Below are 20,699 nucleotides of genomic sequence, written 5' to 3'. Positions count from 1 at the left end.
TGAACAATCAATCACTGGATATGGCAGTTAGGTCACTGATGACCTCTGTCCATAGTTTGAGTGAAGTGAAAAGATAGAAGCCTGACTGAAGCAAAGTCAAGAGTGAAGTAGTACTAAGGACGAGAGTTTCTTCTAGACTGGTAGAGAGATACTTATGCTTTTCTATTATTTTTTACTTGAGTGAGAGTGAGTGAGCGAGCGAGTGCACACAAGCAGGGGAGAAGAGCAGGAGAGAGAGAGAGAGAGAGAGAGAGAGAGAGAGAGAATCCAAAGCAGGCTCCACACTCAGTATAGAGTCTGATGTGGGGCTCGGTTGTGGTGGGGCTCGATCTCATGACCTCAAAATTGTGACCTGAGCTGAAATCAAGAGTCAGATTCTTAACCAACCAACAGAGTCACCCAGGCACCCTAAGATAGTTATGCTTTTAAACAGAAGACCTGGACATACTTTTGAGCTGCAATGAAAAAGCTGAGGGGCATCTGGGTGGCTCGGTTGAGCATCAGAGTTCAGCTCAGGTCATGATCTCACAGCTCGTGAGTTCGAGCCCCACATTGGGCTCTGTGTTGACAGCTCAGAGCCTGGAGCCTGCTTCAGATTCTGTGTCTCCCTCTCTCTGCCTCTTCTCCACTCATGCTCTCTCAAAAATAAACATTAAAAAAAAAAAAAAAAAAAAAGAAAAGGCTGAAAATATGGCATAGAGAGGGATAACTAATGGGAAAAGTTCTAGATGTGACATGAAAGGATAGACGGGATCAAACAAGCAATGGAATTATATAGCACAAGGGAAGGGACCTTTGTTACTGTGTGAGACAGGCCTTTAGGCAGACTTCATTCAGTAAATGTTCCTGATATCATTTCATACTGACAGATCTGTAACATTTTTTGAAAGTCTGATCACCTCAAATACTGACAAAGAAGTGGACAATGAGTACTGTGTAACGTGCTAGGATACAAGATACACAATGTAACTCAGTCCCTGACTTCAAAAACTTTGCTGGAATGTAAGGGAGCTCCTGCTTGATATTTTCTCTGTGGAGTAGATGAAGTTCTCTGTTGAGATTTTGGGCGGGGGAGAAGCGGTAGATGATGTATACAGAAAACCAGCAACTTTTATTCAGGATTTATTATGTCCTGGGTACTCTAAGTGATTCTATACATATTACCTCTCTGATTCCCAGAACAATTCTTTTTCATTTTACCAATGGAAAACCTGGAGGCTGAGAGGTTAAAAACAGGCATTAAGGACTACACAGAGACCTGAAGCTATTTTTTCTAAGTAGCAACAATTTACATGATTGTGCCATGTTCTCCTGCTGTGCCTCTCAGACCAAGAACAGCAACTGAAGAAGCAGTGTGGGTTTACAGGGTTAGGGAAGGTATGCAAAATAGGGACATGGGGACTTAAAAGATACTAGGAAGAGAGCAATTTAAGTAGTTGATCTTTGGGTCTATAGCTCAGGGAAACAAGGCAGACTTGGAAAAAAATTAAGGAATCAAGTAATTTGAAAACATTTAGCAGTAGTAAGAAAATTAGTTACATATCAAATTGAGGCAAGAGTAGGATCCTTAAGTTGTCACTGATGAGAATTTAAGATGATGGCCAAGGGCCAGGACAGGCCACCGCAGTGAGTTCCTTAAGAGGAATAGGGGTCATTAAACAGGATGAGGTCACATTCTGTCTCCCAATTTCAATATTCACCATTCCACAGCTGTCTATAACACAATCTTTTACCCTTCAATATTGGGTCTATTTTGTACAATTACATAATTCCTTGCTTTTATAAATGAGTGTGTATAACAATTTAGCCTTTGCTTAGTAACTTTAAGTCATATTATTATCATTTTGAGGAATATGGGTGCTTTTCTAGCTGGGGATTCTTCCATCTCTTCCTTTGAGGCTGCTTTTAATTTTCACTGCTATCAGTATACCACTACTACAGAAAGTCCCCAATTTATGATGGCTCCAGTTACAATTTTTCAACTTTATGATGGTGTGAAAGCCACAGGCATTCAACAAAAACTGGACTTCAAATGCTCCTTTTCCCGAGCTAGTAATATGCAGTATGATGCTCTCTCGTGATGCCGGGCAGTGGCAGTGAGCTGCAGCTCCCAGCCAGCCACGCAATCACGAGGGTAAACAACTGATTCACTGACAGCCATTCTATTTTGTCCTTTTGGTACAGTATTCAATTACATGAAATATTCAACACTATATTATAAAATAGGCTCTGTACTAGATAATTTTGCCCAACTGTAGGCTAATGTATGTTCTGAGCATGTTTAAGTTAGGCTAGGCTAAGGGATACTGTTCGCTAGATCAGCTGTATTAAATTTCATTTTTGACTTCAATATTTTCAACTTACAATGAGTTTATTGGGATGTAACCCCATTACAGACTGAGAAAGATCTGTAATTTCTAATTTGCTATAACATGGAACAAAAAAAGTATTTTCAAGAAAAACTATGTAACAAAACCAGAAAGTGTAATTTTACACTATACTATACTCATATTATATCATCTGAGGGTGGTTTTCTTTTCTCTGGATTAAAGACTAGGGATTGTGGCAGGGCTTTTATACTTCTAAGTGGATGAGATAACCCAGCAATTTTTTTTTTTTTAATTTACTTATTTTAAGAGAGTGTGCACAGAGGAGGGGCAGAGAGCAGGAGAGAGAGAATCACAAGCAGGCTCCTTGCTGCCAGCACAGACGAGCCTGACGCAGGGCTCGATTTCACCACCACAAGATCATGACCTGAGCCAAAACCAAGACTGGCATGCTTAACTGACCGAGCCACAAGGTGTCCCCCCCTGCCAACAATTATTTAAACTATTGGCTAACTAGGAGTTCTAGATATTATTTTTTTTTTCAAAAACCTCTAACACTGAAACTTACTACTTCCTATGCCATTATATAAAAATGTTTTCCTTAACAAGAAATACGATTCATTCTTTTTTGCATGGATTTGTAGAACAACTATAAGCACTCTAATGATCATCATTACCTCTTTCTTGGCTTCTTTTTTTGGATCATAATCACTATCATTTCCATCCATTGGGTGTGTTTCTTCCACATCATCATCGCTGAGAGGAAACAAAGATCAGTAAACTTAATTCCATTTTTATTCTATTCCAGGGCTCTTATCAAATTGCAATACACCTTGCCAATAATCTCACTAAATATTCCCCAACAAAACACGAGCTGTCTTTGGGAAGATGAGCTTCTATAATTTAAATTTCTGTAGTATTTGGAAACATTGATCCTTTTGGGCACATATAATCATTTTAGCAAACATTTCTACCTAAAAAGCAGAGACCCAATAGGAAAAATATTTAGAAAGAGTATCATTGGGAAAGAGAACACATATATTAATTTGATATAATACTCATGATTTCAGTTCTCCAGTTGGAGGATAAAGACAAACACCAGGAAGCAAAATGATTTTATATCACCAGAAAGTGGTGAAATAATGTGGATTTCAATTACTCAGGTTACTGTACTCAGGCAAGCCATGTTCTAGAGAATATACTTTTTAATGTATTCTAAAATATGTATTGAATACAGCAATACTAAAAGAAAGCCATCATGAGTACAGTTAAACACAGCTCCAATATAACTCAGCTGCAAGTTTGCTGGCTATGACTAACAGTGAAAGAGTTGCAGAAAGTTCTTGCTCTTAAGACTTCTGATCACTCAACTCTTCCTGTCAGAGCAGAAACATGAATGTAAGGTTAAAAAGTATTTACAATGTGTTGTGATAATTTTTCTTCTTTGGGAAATGTAAGCAATCCAATCCAATGTCTCTAACAATATAACTATATAAAAGCATCCAACCTACCTGTCACCCTGATTATGTCTATTGGCTAGTTTACGAGCCTGGCGATCCATCAAGCTTGTCCTAGATCGAGTTTTTTTCCAGGAATAGTAATATTTTACAAGGCTAGCAATTGTCTTATCTGGAAGCTTGAAAAAAAAATCATGTCAATATCAGCAAGTTTAATTCATAAACTGATTAACAGAATGAATGATATTTCTGATATTATTCTTTGATACATAAAGTGATAGATGAAAAATATTTTCATGGGTACCTTTATGAATTATAGAACTAAAAAGTGCTGTTACAGTCACAGGAAACCGTCACACCTGTGTCACTGACATTTCTGAATGACTATTCCTATTTGTTCTGGGGGGGAGGGGAGAGAAGAATGTCACAAACTAACATGGTAACAATGCACCTAGATGTCCCTCAGTATGATGTTAGCATTTCATACATATTTTCCTTAAAGAGTTACTTTTTCCCTCCTCTATAAATTGGAATTTTTAAATTGATACATAATCAATATACCAGGAAATTCACCCATTTAAAGTTTACAATTCAGTGGTTTCTAGTATATTTGCTAAGTTATGCAACCATCACTCTTTAATTCCAGACATTTCCATAACTTCAAAAAGAAACCCCATACCCATTAGCAGTTACTCCTTGGTCTTCTCTTATCCCAGTCTCTGGCAACTAGTAATCTACTTCCCGTCTCTATGGATTTTCCTATTTTGGACCTTTCATATAAATGGAATCATACAATATGTGACCTTTTATATCTGGCTTCTGTCACTTATCATAATGTTTTCAAGAAAAGCTATTCAATTCTTAACAATGAATTCTTTTAATCATTTTGTTTTAAATCCAGGTTTTAAGATGATAAACAATACAAACAGACTTTAGCTACCAAATAAAGTCTTTGGGTATTAAAATGACTAATGATCATGCACTGATTTGTCATCCTAGCAAACAAGGATACGCACTCCCAATCAAAAAGGCTCTCTTCAGTTAATGGAACACACTTATATATATTTGTAAACATTATATAATTTTTCATCCATTCATCCATTAATGCAGCAACTTCTCAGGTTTATATTATTTTGACACCATACTAAAAATTTAAAAAATAGAAATAAAGGGTTTTTCTCCTTAAAAAAAAGGCAACAGCACCTGTGCAATATTGAAATACAGAACTTTAAAAATTGATTTTCATATCCAAAGGAATATAAATTAGAAAATAAAATCCTAATGTTAAAAAATGAAACATTTAAAAATAAAATTGAAATTATGATTTTTTCCCTAGAACAAGCACATTTAATAACTCTATTACACATACATTTAAGCCAAAACAAAACATGACTTATAATGAAATAGCACATTAACTGTCATGCTTTAGAATGGCTGTAGAAAATAGGACCATAAGCAAGTATATAGGTATTTTAAATGTCAAATATTTTTAAAAATGGAAATTAGACTGAAAACTTTTTTGTATTTAATAATCAGAAAGTGTTTAATGATAGCATAAGATATCTTTCAGGTATGAAACACAGTAAAGCCAAAATTACCATACCATTTGCTGAATCCTGTGAAAGCTTTTCCCATGAAAACTAAAGGCTTGTTCAAACAGGACTTTATCTTCCACTGTCCACTCATCCGGAAAGGGAGTGAAATTAGGGAGATCAGCAAGGGACTTCTCAATGTTATGTTTATGCCAGAACAACATGCCAAGTGCCTTTGAAGAGAAATCATTCCCCTTTGGTTTTAATGGACTTATGTTCCATCACACTTAAGAGAGTTAAACACAAATTAGGTTAAAATCTTAAGCCTAAGACTTCAACTGAAAATACACTCACAGTTTGGGGCTTTTAATCAAGGATGCCCAGGTAGCAGACCTCATTTATTTATTTCTTTTAAAACAGGGCCTCAGAACAGTGAATGTTCTTACATACCACATTTGCTGCATAATCTAGGAAAAACAGTGAGCTGAGGAGAGTGACTATAATTACTAAAGCAGGTTTGTAGGCTCATATCAAGACTCTGACCCACATTTACTCATTTGTCAATGTGTAGAGAAAAACATGCTATAAGGAAAAATATCTAGTAAATATGGGAATGAAACTATCAATCATAACACAAAACTAGAAGTGTTCAGTCAAAACATAGTCATGTTTTAAGTATTAACCTTTTAAAAGTATATCACCAGCTCAATAGTTCCAAGGAGTACCTCAATTGCAACCTTATTATTTACCATATATATTTCTTAAAGTTCTTCATTATCAAAATATACACAAAAAATTTTTATGAGGCATATTAATAACTCCAATGACTTGTTTACCAAATCATAAGAAAGCATGAAATGGGTAATTTCTAACTATTGCACAACTTTCCCTTCTATGATTAAAGTAAGTCACAGACCTTTACCTTTACTATAAGGTACTAACACATTTCATTTTTTAAGAAGAGATATAGCAACTTTTTAAATAATGAGTTTTAAAATTAATTTTTGTACTTTGGTAATACTCCTTTAAAATGAATAAGAAAATTAACATATGTGCTGTCACATTTTCAAGGATTAATGCCTCAAACATTAAACAAAAAGTCAAGAATTAAAAACAAAATATATAATCAAAGGCTTCAAAATTCATAAAAAAGGTAACTACATTTAAATTTTTTTTTTTTTTTTAACGTTTATTTATTTTTTTGGGACAGAGAGAGACAGAGCATGAACGGGGGAGGGGCAGAGAGAGAGGGAGACACAGAATCAGAAACAGGGTCCAGGCTCTGAGCCATCAGCCCAGAGCCCGACGCGGGGCTCGAACTCACTGACCGCGAGATCGTGACCTGGCTGAAGTCGGACGCTTAACCGACTGCGCCACCCAGGCGCCCCAAAAGGTAACTACATTTAGATAAACATCTCGATTTCACAGAAATGATTTCTTAGTATTTAACATGTTAGACTATAAAGTTAATTCTCAAATAATACAGGTTATCAATAATTTGTTTGTTTTACTATTAATTCTGATAAAGGTCATTCCAATAATTAGCTGAAGAGATTTAAAAATCTCTTATTTCATTTTTAATTTTTCATATTCTTCATTCCCTCATTATTAGAGATAATGAACCATCTGCTATATAGATCTTTTATTTTTTTAAATTTTCTTTAAAGTTTATTTCTTTATTTTGGGAGACAGACAGACAGAGAGAGCAGGAAAGGGGCAGAGAGAGAGGGAGAGATAATCCCAAGCAGGCCTCGAAATGTCAGTGTGGACCATGAGATCGTGAGATCTCGTGAGATCGTGAGACCATGACCTGAGCCAAAACCAAGAGTCAGACACTCAATCGACTGAGGTACCCAGGAGCCCTGTCCTTTTAAAGCTATCTGATTTTGGGGCGCCTGGGTGGCGCAGTCGGTTAAGCGTCCGACTTCAGCCAGGTCACGATCTCGCGGTCCGTGAGTTCGAGCCCCGCGTCAGGCTCTGGGCTGATGGCTCAGAGCCTGGAGCCTGTTTCCGATTCTGTGTCTCCCTCTCTCTCTGCCTCTCCCCCGTTCATGCTCTGTCTCTCTCTGTCCCAAAAATAAATAAACGTTGGAAAAAAAAAAAAATTAAAAAAAAAAAAAAAGCTATCTGATTTTTAAAAATGTTCTTTATGAATTATTTTATTCAAAATTTAAAAGTCTTAAACATTTCTTTCAATAAAAAGTTTAACTTGTAGGTCTTTTAGATTAAAAGATCACAGAAAATTACCTGTACTCAATAAATAAATAAATAAATAAATAAACAAACAAACAATTCCATTTTTTGGTAAACATTTGTCAGAGTCATCCTAAAGGCTTTCAGATACTTTTAGAACTCACAGTAGAGTAACAAACAGAAACACTGAAAGAAAAATGTTCAAGTCCTTGAAACAAAAGTGTTTATAAAAGCAAAATCCTTTATTCTGAAAGGTCAGACTTTGCTAGGACTTTTGTGGTATCTACAAAATTGGTTGAACTACACTTTCTTAGGACAGAAACAACCAGGAGATATTCTTTGGATTCACCAAGTATTGAGGCAAGCTTTAATATCAGAACATTTCTCTACACACCTGTTCCACGTTGTAGCCATGTTTCTCTTTTGCAATTGCAATATATTCATCCACTGCAATGAAACAATATTATATAATTAATTATTATTTACTTCATTTTCTCAGGTCTACATTTTTTAACAAAGTGAAAAAAAATAGCTGAATTCATTTTCCATGAAGTCATTACAAAAAAAAAAAAAAAAGACTTTTACTTCTAGGAACAGGATTAGAAGCTTACTTGGTTTAAAATTTTACCTACTATGATTTATAGCTATGATTATACAGCACATATGTACTAAATTCAATGACATTACACAAGTATTTTTGTGTACAAAAAAGACCAATTGGTATGTAGTCTATAGAGCCTAATACATGTAAAATATTGGATAATTTCTTCATTTTCTGTTGCAATCTTTATTTGAAGAGACTTAGCTGTTTCGGACCCCACCTCGTAGTAAGAGTTGGCCCAAGTCTTTACCTTCCCCTTTCTGATCGCTGTACAAAGGACAGTTTATCTATGGTTTTGCCAGCTATACATAATAACACATTTAAGTGTGCTTCAGTATCCCTAAATTTTCTTCAGCTCTTCCTGCAGGCCATATAGAAGGTGTCTAAATATTCCATTTTCATTCAACTTCCATATGTAATCAAGCCAACAGAATTACTTAGATAAGCACAGCTTCAATGATTATGTACTAGGTATTTCAAGGCCTCATTGCTGAGACATCTGCCATTTCATTCAGCAGGACTCGGTTTTATGTGAAATCCACATAGTCACTCCTGTTTGATCCTTTTTAAAGTATATTATATATTTTTTAATATATAAAATTCTCCTTTAGCATATTTGGAGAAGCAGAGGTTAAGAATTCTGATCCCAGAACAGCTAGTTTACCAGGGCTTGATTCTCAGCCTTGCTGCTAGTTTTTTGACTTTAGGCAATTAACTTGACCTTTTCATACCTTAATTTCCTCACTTTAAGACAGTATCTTCTTCCTAGGATTAAATGAGCTAATATACATCAAGTACTTAGAATAACAACTGACATAATTTTAGGTACTTTATATGAGTTTGCTATTATTAGTAGTCAATATAATATAGCTTAATATATAAACAAGATATTATAACAATAATGTTGTTAGAATAACACCTATTTTTTATGGATGCTACTATATAGTTCCCTAGTGCAGGGATCCAAATATTGGTGCAGAAAACCCAAATATTATATTTCATTTAGAACTTCACGTAGCATTAAAACACAAGACAGGTCTAAATACATGCTGATTAACTTTAACAAAAATGTCTTACAGTTCTATAAACAGAAGGCTAACCAATACCAGTTGTGGTTTTCAACCTGGGCTATGCATAGAATCAGTGAGGAAGCTTTTAAAAAGTAAGTCCAGACTCCACCCCTAAAGATTCTGAAGTAATTGGTTTGAGATAGAGACTAGACATCAGTACTGTTTTTTAAAAGTTCCCCCAAACGACTCCAATGCACAGCCAGGGCTGAAAACCACTGCACTAGATGTTCAGTCTAGGACATTCTACATGGATACCACACAATCAGGATATGGTGGCTTTCTGAATTTTGTTTTCCACTTTGCTAAGAAATGCACCATTGTATAAAACACTGCTAAGACAGCAAAAGCCATTGATACCCTGATGCTCAGTTTATGAATGAAAACCTTTGCTTGTAATGAGAACTGAACCAGAGAAACCTGATAATCTCCTTCAGGGTTCTCAGTATACAGTCCCAGGCCAAATGTACAATTTTGTGTTTTCTGTTAAGAATGCCTCAAGGGCATGTAATTCCTAGATTACCAGCTAGACTTTTTTGTTGGTATTCCATCAAATAGGAATTATCAGGTATGCAGCATAATACTCGATTTTCCATTTTTAGTTCTCTTATTGCATCAATAAGTATGCTTAGACTTATGCACATGATATATAAGACATCATTAATTTTCATGGAACTAAATAAACCATCATGGGACATCTTTAAGATTTAGCAAATATTTTTAAAAGACAAGCTTATTTTATAGCTGCAAGAATAATTGTGTGGTGGTTTTTGTTTGGGTTTTAACAAATTCAATGATAACTGAATGGAGGGGTGGGTATCTTAGTTTTGTTACCTGCACGTTTCCTATATCTGATGTGCCGCAAAGGATCAGGTCCGCTACATCACATTGAAGTCTAAAGCCACACCATGATTCAAGAAGTGCATGGTCAATGATCCAGAAGGTCTCCGTCCAGAAATGGAGAGCTCAAAGATGACCTGATTGATGGCTGCTGAAGTCAGTTCTTTCCCCTTTCCTCTTTAAAATGGTAATGATAGTGGGGTCTTTGAAGTTTGAAGGCATTTCTTTACAGCTCCATATACTGAGGAAAAGCCTGTGCAGATGTCTACATAGTAACTCCCTCCCCTGCTTGAGGATTTAAGCAGCAATGCCATCAGATCCTAGGTATTTTCAGTCTTCCTGGGACTGACACAAATTGGAACGATCAACCCACTATCTTTCAAAAGGAAAAACATTCTAATATAACAACCTCCATCAAAACACAAAACAAAACAAAAGCAAACCGTTTTCTTACGAGAATCTAAGCAACCCAAAACAAATATAGGTTGGATTTTGAATTGGTTGATAGATCCCTATGGACATAACATTCAATTTCAGAAAACTTACATTTGGTATCTGGGATACTGTGATACGGAGACCATACAAGCATTCCTCCATTGTCTTTATCTGTGTATTTTGTAGCACCTGGGGAAAAAATTGATTACTTTAAATATGATGGATTTTATTTACATTCAAAATAAATATAAACAAAGCAAGCTTTATCTCTATTTTAGTATAGTACCTGCAAAAGGACAAAGAAAGTACAGGGAAACAGAGAAGGGAAAACAGGCTCACATTAAATATACTAAATATTTCATTTATGGAATTGAAGAAAATTTCACAAACACTAAAATTTACCCCCAATAAAGTTTACACTCTTTAAATTAAAAAAAAAAAAAAAACTTTCTTAAGTACATCATATAGCCCTAATTCTTGGCAGGTAATAAACCTGGTTTGATCTTCTGTACATTACTTAGGGGTCATTAAAAACTTTTTTTTTTAAGTTTATTTATTTTTGAGAGAGAGCATGAGCGGGGAAGGGGCAGAGGGAGAGGGAGAGTATCCCAAGCAGGCTCCACAATGTCAGCAGAAGCCCAACAGGGGGCTGGATCCCACAAACTACAAGATTATGACCGGAGCTGAAATCAAGAATCGGGCACTCAACTGACTAAGCCACCCAGGTGCCCCAATTCTGACGTTAAAAACTAGAGAATACATCAGGTGGTAACTTATTTCTGTTTTGCCCCATATCTAAATGGGCCAAGATTACCATAATTTAAAAATACTTATGCCTGCTTTTTAAGGTTTTCATTTAGTCTTACTCCTTGTGAATCTGCCAGCTATTCTTTTTCGGCATTTTCATTTATTAGTTTATATTTATAAAAGTATGTACTCTGTGTAAGAGGAAAACAAAGTAAAAAACTGTAAAAGTTAATAATGCTGTTGAAATGTAACCTGAGAGTCTACCTCTAACGTAGATGCACGCCATTACTGTTTCTTATTTCTAATCTGTTATAATCTAAAAAGTCAGAAAAATCAAGCTCTATTGGAACTGCATGTAAAATAAGCACAGAATGGATGTAAGGCTGACACAGCTATCCCAATGCCAAGTACACGCCCATGGGTTCTGTCTTTTAATTACTTGGTGGTCTTTTTCTGGCTTCTAATTCCTAGGTGCATTCAAGTTAATTAAAACCATCAAGAAATGAAGCATTGTTGCCACCTACTCACTTGAAGACTTGTGTTTGAATATGTCATAACTGACTTTTATGAGGTGTTGATAGCTACCACCACTAATGACAAGAAGTCCAAAAGTGTTCACATAAAACATTAACAGAATTCTCAGGTTCAACTGTAATCATTCATAAAGTTATAAGATATTTGGAATAAAAAACATTCACTTCCAGGGGTAAAGAACTACTACTACAATCTCAAACTAGAGAAGTTATCTATCCAACAATAATTTAATATAGTTCAGTAGTTTTTAATTTTTGGAGAATCATTACACATCACTACTGTATATGTATAATCAAATTATAGTTAGAGAATGATATATGTGATATATATGAAGCTAAAATTGTTGAAAAAATATATGTGTTTTACTGTAAGGAAAAATTAAGGATGGAGAAATCTGAAATGAGGGAACACTACCAAAGTAGTAGAAAAACCATAATTACAAGTGAATCGAAAAGCAAAACCTACTGCAATTTGTCATAAAGGTCTTCAAAAAAAGGTTTTTTTAAAAATCTTTATTCATTTTTGAGAGAGAGACACACACACACAGAGTGCAAGCAGGGGAAGAGCACAGAGACAGGGAGACACAGAATTCAAAGTAGGTTCCAGGCTCCGAGCTGTCAGCACAGAGCCTGACGCAGGGCTCAATCCCACGAACTGTGAGATCATGACGTGAGCCAAAGTTGGATGCTTACCCAACTGAGCCACCCAGGCATCCCTGTCAGAAGTATCTTTAATAAAAGAGGACGAAAGTAAAAGCTGAAAATTTACAAAAATGCAAGTTAGGAGTACATTATGAAAAATTCATATTCAATGAAAACAAATTCCAGTTTTTAAAAAAAAAAAACTTCAAAAGTAAGATCTAAATTAAATTTCTAACCACATAAAATACAAACACAAAAGCAAAACAGGCAGCCACTTGATGGAAATAAAACAGACATGCTATCTAAGTGTTAGAAACCTCTTATCTACTGCTATTTCTAGTGATTATTCTAAATTTCAAATCTTTAGCATGGCACTGATCCTTTTTCACAATGGATTATGACAATAAGATAATTTAAATCCTACTTAATAGAATAAGGAATGCAACAAAGGTTTCCATAAGTCTCAAGTCTTAAGAGCACATCATGCTTAATATTTAAACATATTTCCTTGCATTTGATTCCTGCATTAAAGAAAATCTGAATTAAAATATCTTCCTGAAATGTCTCTCCTTACACAGATACAAACTTTTTTTTTTTTGTATTTTTCCCTATGAAGAATAACAGTTAAGTTTCCAAAAAAATTCTTAGCACTGTAATTAAGGGCCTGATCTGACAAAAACTGACATCCAAACTGGGGACTAACAGCTCTTCTAATATGGGGGTAGGGGGGTGGTGCTAATAAGGGAGAGTAATCATGTCTGGTAGTAGAGAATGCCTAATTAGGCATTTCACAATGTTCTTTTCCTAACCCTTGAACTAGACTTCACCATTTTCAATCATGTATGTGTCAACTAGGCTTAAGAGATGATTGATGTTCATAGGAAACGAGATATTTTAGCATAATGGTTAAGAGTGTAACCATTATACAGCCAGACTCCAAGTTTGAATCCAACCTCTGCCACTTCCTAGCTTTATCATCTTGGGGAAATTTATCTATGCTGTCTGTGCCTCAGTTTAAACTCTTCTCTAAAACATGGATAATGAGGGTTGCCTGGGTGACTCAGTGAGTTAAGTGTCCAACATTGGCTCAGATCATTATCCCGTGGTATGAGTTCAAGCCCTACATCAGGCTCTGTGCTGACAGTGCAGAGCCTGCAGCCTGCTTCATGTTCTGTGTCTCCTTCTCTCTCTGCCTCTCCCTCCCCCTGCACTCTCTCTCTCTCTCAAAAATAAATAAAACATAAAAAAAAAAAAAAAGCCACAATGATGAGAGTACCTACTTCACAGTATTATTTAAACATTAATGAATTATGGGGCACTTGAGTGGCTAAGTCAGTTAACCGTCTGACTTTGGCTCAGGTCATGATGTCACGGCTTGTGGGTTCAAGCCCCCATGTTGGGCTCTGTGCTGACAGCCCAGAACCCGGAGCTTACTTTGGATTCTGTACCTCTCCTTCTCTTTCCCTGCCCCTCCACTGCTAGTGTTCTCTCTCTCTCTCTCTCTCAAAAATAAATAAACTTAAAAAAAAATTACGAATTAATGTATGCAAAGTACCCAGCATCTAGTAAGCTTTACCCAGGACATTTCTAAGCATAAGTATATGCTTATTGAAAACAGTTCTTTCTTGAGTTCCCTTCTATCTCTGAAACGGCTTCTAGTCACCGTATCAATCAGATAACAACATAAATGAACACAAACAGCTGATGCCTCCTCTCACCAACCCCTTGAAAATGAGATTGGATAGCTGAAGTGACTAGCAACTCAGACCTGACTCCTCTCCTACAAAAGAAGAGGAGAAAGTAACTTGTATTATTAAAAACAATGTACCCCTCAGGATGCTTTGCATCCCATAAAGTTTTATCCTTTCCATTATAAAAGTTGAACAAAAATATTAAAAGGACATAAACTCAATGGTTATTTTTCTTTTATGTGTACTAATATTTAACATTATATCCCCAAACTGTCTGGTACTCAGAAATAATACTGAGAATCAAACTTGACTCACCACAAAATAATCCAGTCTTAGAAGTATCCTATCTTCTAAAGAGATGAAAAAACAAATAGAAACCTAGACAGCAAGCTACCATCATGTAAAAAAACTATATAGTAGCAGTTCTGAAAACAGTTCTGAAACAAAAATTTCAGAATTTTTGTTCTGAAACAAAAAAAAAAAAAAAACAGTTCTGAAAACAAAATTATTAAACGGTTTTTAAAAGCATGAAACACTTAAAAACTTAATCCTTTTGAAATGTTTTAGATATCCTTAACTGCAGTTGATAAAGTACATTTATGAGACCAACTGGGAAAAACCAACAACTAAAAACCAAAGGTATAATTCTGATAAGCCAGGATTTCGACATCTATAGGAAATTTCAAAATAGGTACAAAAATAAAAATCTTCTATTTCTTCTCAGATTTAAGACATTTAAAATAAGGATTTTGACTGAAATCCTGGGATAAATAGTCTATATAAAGAACTTAAATCCTGGGATGCCTGGGTGGCTCAGTTGATTGAGCATCCAACTCTTGATTTCAGCTCAGGTCATGACCCCAGGATTGTGGGATTGAGCCTCACATCAGGCTTCATGCTAAGCATGGAGCCTGCTTAAGATTCTCTCTCTCTCTCTTTAGGGGTGCCTGGGTGGCTCAGTTGGTTAAGTGTCCAACTTCAGCTCAGGTCATGATCTCATGGCTTGTGGGTTTGAGCCCCGCATCAGGCTCTGCACTGACAGCTCAGAGCCCGGAGCCTGCTTCAGATTCTGTGTCTCCCCTCTCTCTGCCCCTCCCCCACTCATGCCGTCTCCCTCAAAAATAAACAGTAAAAAAAAATTTTTTTTAAAGATTCTCTCTCTCCCTCTCTCTCCCCCTTTGCCACTCCTCCCCATTCTCTCTCTCTCTAAAATAAGAATTTAAATACTGAGAATATGAAGATATACCAAATATATATTTTTAAGAATTTTTTAACGTTTATTTCTGAGACAGAGAGAGAGAGACAGAGCATGAGCAGGGGAGGGGCAGAGAGAGAGGGAGACACAGAATCTGAAACAGGCTCCAGTCTCTGAGCTGTCTGCACAGAGCCCGACACAGGGCTTGAACTCACGGACCGCAAGATCATGACCTGAGCCGAAGTCGGACACTTAACCGACTGAGCCACCCAGGTGCCCCCATACCAAATATTTTTTAACATTCTGCAATTTATAGATTTAATTCACCACCTTCAAACTGGGATAAACAAAGACTTTCCAAGGAGTCCATGAGCATAAATAGATTTTATGGGAATCAATTTTCCCTTTAACTTCCCTATGTTCCCTTTCCCACAAAATCTGCCTAAGAACTCACCTGCAGTCTAAGCTGTATACTCATTCTACTCTGACCCTCTTCACAAATACCTTCTCTCACTTAAAAAAGCAGCTCTCACCCCCTCCCACATCTGACAAGAGTACATTGCCTAAAATCTTAAACCTCCGTAGTGCCAAACAAGGGGTGTTTGCAAGGCTCTCCTTTACTCAAGGGATCATAGCTATTACAATTTCAATCAATTACACAATAATTGTAATCATTCAAATCAGAAGAGACTTAACACTTAGAACCTTAGGTTCACAAGAATACATATTACAGTGGTAGAGATCAATAAAGCACTTCAAGCAAAAAAATATAAAATCCTGTGGGGGAAATGCACGGAAATGATGTAAAAGATAAAAAGGAAAAATGTAAACTTTCAGACTGTGAGCCTATTCATTCTTTTTTTTTTTTTTTTTTTTTAAAGTAGGCTCCTCACCAAGTGCAGAGCCTAATGCGGGGCTTGAACTCATGACACAGAGATCTAGATCTGGGCTGAGGTCAATTGGAAGATTAACTGACTGTGCCACACAGGTGCCCCATTTCATACTTTTTATAAATAGATATTATCATATTACTGCAGTAAATTTAATCTCATACACTTAAAATAAGGATATAACAATTTTATTTCAAAGTGTTAATATTTTCAATACACTGGAGATAATGTTTTTCAACTATTTAAACACAGCAACAAGTGATAGATGTCAAAAATATGTAAGAAAATCTTTTTTTTGAAAATTCTTTTATGGATATACAAGCAAAACATCTGTAGACCGCTGCTTTATAGACATTAATTTTCATCTAATCTTATGATATAGTTAACATTATCTCCCATTGACACATGAGAAAACAAAGGTCTGGATACATCAGATGGGTCATCGAGGTCACTAGGCCCTATTAACTAAGAGGCATACAATACGATTTGAGGCTATAATCACCACAGGAAACTGCTCCTCCTTGATTGATGAATAGTCAGGAGGCACTAAATAAAAGTTGGGAAGACCTAGCAAAAAATCTAAAAAAAAAAAAAAGGCACCTGAGAAAATAATCAAATCCAATCAGTAAATTTTTATAAAGGTCTTTTTAGCAATGATCTGTTAATTAACATAAACTATTCCTAATCTCCTATATTCAGTAATTCCAACTTAAATCACACTTCTTCTCATATTTTTTAAAATACCCATTTTAGTAAGTCATTCTGTGTTTGATTTCTACCATCGCTATCATCTCCCCCAATAAAAATATCCTCCAGACACACACGAATCCTCTTTTAATTTTCCTATATTCTGATCATAATAATCTTGGTAGCTAAGGAATTTTTCTTCCAAATAGCTTGCATGGTTACTGGTGAATAAACTCTATGAAGTGGTTAACAAGACTAAAGATGATGTCTCTGAAGAAGAGAAAAGGAGACAGGAAATGACCATTTCTCAATTTCTACCATTAATTAATGAAGATCTCTTTTCCTTTTTCCAATGAAATGTTTTAATTTCTCAGCGAATTACATTGAATTGATATGAAGTAGAAACTTCACACAACAGTACAACACTCAATAAAATAGACAATGGTACTATGTTGAAAGGTGTAGAGATTCAATACTTCCTCGTAAAAGGTATCTAACAACTGATAATCTTCATTTGTTTGACAAGATTTGCTTACGATGGCTATAGAAAAGTCCACCTAGGTTTAAATGATAACTGGTTTTAGTTGCATCCTTGGGCTCAGTATTCTTCTGCAGATGATTAAGGAGAAAACTTCTAGATGAGGTTTTAAAATAGGACATACATCCTTATTCTAATAAAGAGTATCAATTGTAACCTAAGTAAATTGAAAATATGACTAAAAAGCAAAAAACAAAAGAAAAACCTTTACAGTGGTCTATGCCATGGCATGTATAAATGGGTTCCAGCAAGAAGCCTGGATTTTACACACAAGACCACCTGATCTACCTGTGTACAGCTGTCTATGAAATATAAACCTACCTAATGGAGCAAAAAGATAAATGTTTATTAACATATGAACAGTTCTGACTGTTGAGTTCTAATTTGTAAGTAAGTTTATCATTTCCCCAAAAAGCAGAGTACCAACGAAAGCCCCAAATAAGAAAGGTATAAGTGTATGCAGAATCATTCTTCCTAATTATGAAATTTAACCTTTACTGAGTAACTCCCACATGCCCAGTCATGTATTCCTTATAAGAATTCCATGAAGTTTTTTTATTTCCATTTTACAGCTAGGAAACTAAGGAACAGGGAAGGCCACTGGCTTGCTCAGAGTGCAAAAATTAAACAGCTGGGAACTGAAATCAATGTATCTTAAGCCAAAGCATGCTTTTTCCAAATGTCAATACCTGAGGCAGCATAGTAATGTGAAAGTGTCATCCACCTACTAGTTGCATCAATAAACAAAATTAATTTCACAAAACATTTAAAATTATTTAAGCCCACCAGCACACACATTTGATAGCTTCTGAATAAAATCTATTAACAGCTATGTCATTTAGAAGGCAACCCAGATCTAGTGAGAGCTCTTGTATCATTGTTTTTACCTACTGAAAAACAGACTGCTTTGACAATCCTTTTAACACTCATTATTTTATCCTCTCCCCTGGGACAGGAGGAGCTGCTATCTAAAACTCTTCAAATGGTTGGTAAATAGCTCGCATTGCCGTAATGGGCAAGGGAAGAACGATAATACCCATCTACAACCTATAATGAAGCAAACAAGCTATACCCCTTCCCCAAAATACAAGTAAGCCATATTAATTAATATCTAATACAGAACTCGAGAGTTCGACACAATGTTATTATAAGCGGGCAATGGGCAAAAAACTGATCAACTGTAAGGGAGAAGGGAAGAAAAAAAAAAAGAAAAACCAAAAAGAAAAACAAAAAAATGGGGGAGCTCCTTCAAAGTCTGTCCAAAGCCTGCACTGAAGAGGGTCTGGGGTGGGGGGGAAGGAAACCCGCTCCACTCCGGGAGGCTCCAGCAAGGGCGCCTCCATATGCGGAACTCTCGCCCAATCCCCGTCCAGACTGAAATCCCGTGACCGCCAGAGAGCCTGTTTGGAGAAAAGTAGACAGGGAGCCCGCAAGCTGGGTTGGCAGAGGACGCTGGAACCTGGCTGCTCGGGAGAAAATGTCTCCTTGGCAGCTGCAACCACTGTCCTGTGGTCTGACTTCCTAGGGCTGGCTCGAGGGCGAGGTGTGCCTCTGGCTTCTCCCCACCCCCTTCCCCCATCCCTTTCTCTCCGCGGCTCCTACACTCCGCAGAGCTGTCTCGACCAAAGCTACACCACCTAGCCAAAAAGAAAAAAAAAAAGAAAGAAAAGAAAAGAAAAGAAAAGAAAAGAAAAGAAAAGAAAAGAAAAGAAAAGAAAAGAAAATCCCGTGTGCGCGCGGGTCGGGCAGGGCTCGCCCTCGGCTTCGGCCGATGACAGCAGCCCCCGGCATCCGCAGCCCTTGCGGAGCGCGGCCCTCCGCTCCCCGGGGCCGGCGGTGTGGCAATTGACATTTGCATGGCTCTTCCACACGCAGCCCGCACACCCTCTCTTCCAGCCCTCGGCCCAGGAGCCGCTCCTTTCCCAGCCCCGGACCCCCGAATCCGCCGAGGGCCGCCTCCCTCTGCTCTCTCCGACCTCGCCCCAGGCTCATGGGGGCAGAAAGGCGATGCCACCAGCGGGCAAGTGGCCTCCAAAGGAACCATGTTAACCTTGCAATGCACACATCTGCCCACACGCCCTGTGTCACAGCCCTGCCAAGCCTGACAGCCTCCCCGCCAGATGCCTGCCCATCCCAGCCCCGCATCCCCTCCCAACCGCACACCCGGACCCCTACCTCGCCCGCCCTTCCACCCTAAGCCATTCCCAGAAAAGGGGAGAAAGGATTTTGCTTAAAACAAATATATCTACCTGGATCAAATTCAGGGATCCGAGCTTGGTATTCAGCTCCGACTCTCATCCCAACATCTGCAAAGCAATGCCAAAAAGAAAAAAAAGAGAGAAAGAAAAAGAAAAGAAAGAAAAGAAGAAAAACGAAGAGACACTTAATAAAATATAAAAATTGCTGGAGGGAGGAAAGAAGAGGCGGGTGGATGGGAAGATATTAACTCCGGGCACTCCGGGAGATGGCAGCGGATGGGGGCGGGGAGCGGGGGGGGGGGCGAGGGCGGAGGATTGGTCGAGGGCGGAGGGACGGGGGTCGTGGGGGGTGCTGCTGCACTGCACCGGGAGTTCGAGGCTACCGCAGCGCCCGGGCTCCGAGGGGAGGGAGGGCGGGAGCGCGGCGAGGGGAGGGGGCTGGGGGAGGGGAGGAGGGAGAGGGGCAGGCGGGCTGGCGGGGAGGAGTTCGAGGCTACCACCGTGCTCGTCGTCGCTGCTGCAGCCGCTCTCGGGCTCCGAGTAGTGCAGCCCGCCGTTGGTGGACGAGGCACCGCCGCCGCCGCCGCCGCCGCCCGCCGGGCTCTTGGCGCTGCCGTTGGCCGATCGGTTCTTCCCCAGTAACTCGGGCCCTTTCTCCATCATGCCGGGCATGGTAGAAGAGGGGAGGGGGAAAGGTGAGGGGAAGGGGTAGGCGTCAGGGTGAAGGGGGAGATGGCTTACGAGTGAGGGCGGGAGGGAGAGGAGGAGGAGGAGGAGGAGAAGGAGGAGACGGCGGCGGCGGCGGCGGAGGCGGAGGAGGAGGGTGTTAATACGGAGCCGCCATAACCGCCCCGGTCCGGCAGTAGCGCAGTCGCCTCACAACAACCCGCCCCGGCCCCGCCTCTCTCCCCTCCTCCCTCCGCCCGCCCCGCGCAGTCCCGGGCGCCCCTGTCGGCCGCGCCGCGCTCTACGCCGCCGCCGGTATCACTCCGCCCCGCAGGGAGGTTCCGGCCGCGGGGCGGGGAGGGGCGGAGGGGAAGAGGGGGAGGGGCGGGGAAGCCCGGCTCGTCGACAGCCCGGGCAACCCCAACCGTGCGCTAATAAAATCGCCGCAGAGGCGCGGCCG

At 38.5% G+C, this 20,699-nt stretch overlaps 1 protein-coding gene across 5 annotated transcripts in view; it reads right to left on the bottom strand.

The window, feature by feature from the left end:
* RCOR3 (REST corepressor 3) overlaps positions 1-20,467 on the bottom strand; it is a 53,625-nt gene extending 33,158 nt beyond the window's left edge. Inside the window, exons 1-7 of one of the 5 annotated variants that reach the window (XM_040446376.1) lie at positions 20,071-20,467; positions 19,625-19,681; positions 10,564-10,641; positions 7,904-7,956; positions 5,388-5,549; positions 3,839-3,963; positions 3,005-3,083 (exon numbers count right to left, since the gene is read on the bottom strand). In XM_040446376.1, coding sequence (XP_040302310.1) covers positions 3,005-3,083; positions 3,839-3,963; positions 5,388-5,549; positions 7,904-7,956; positions 10,564-10,641; positions 19,625-19,681; positions 20,071-20,245 — 729 coding nt within the window. In that variant the 5' untranslated portion in view covers positions 20,246-20,467. Of the gene's footprint in view, positions 1-3,004; positions 3,084-3,838; positions 3,964-5,387; positions 5,550-7,903; positions 7,957-10,011; positions 10,195-10,563; positions 10,642-19,624; positions 19,682-20,070 lie in introns of those variants that run through there. The other 4 variants (XM_040446377.1, XM_040446373.1, XM_040446374.1 and 1 more) reach the window with 4 other exon arrangements.
* Between the last annotated feature and the right edge of the window lie 232 nt (positions 20,468-20,699).

The sequence above is a fragment of the Herpailurus yagouaroundi genome, unplaced genomic scaffold (assembly GCF_014898765.1).
Source record: "Herpailurus yagouaroundi ecotype Mexico unplaced genomic scaffold, PumYag 195, whole genome shotgun sequence".
Taxonomy (NCBI): Eukaryota; Metazoa; Chordata; class Mammalia; order Carnivora; family Felidae; genus Herpailurus; species Herpailurus yagouaroundi.
This window is presented reverse-complemented; position numbering and strand designations above follow the sequence as displayed.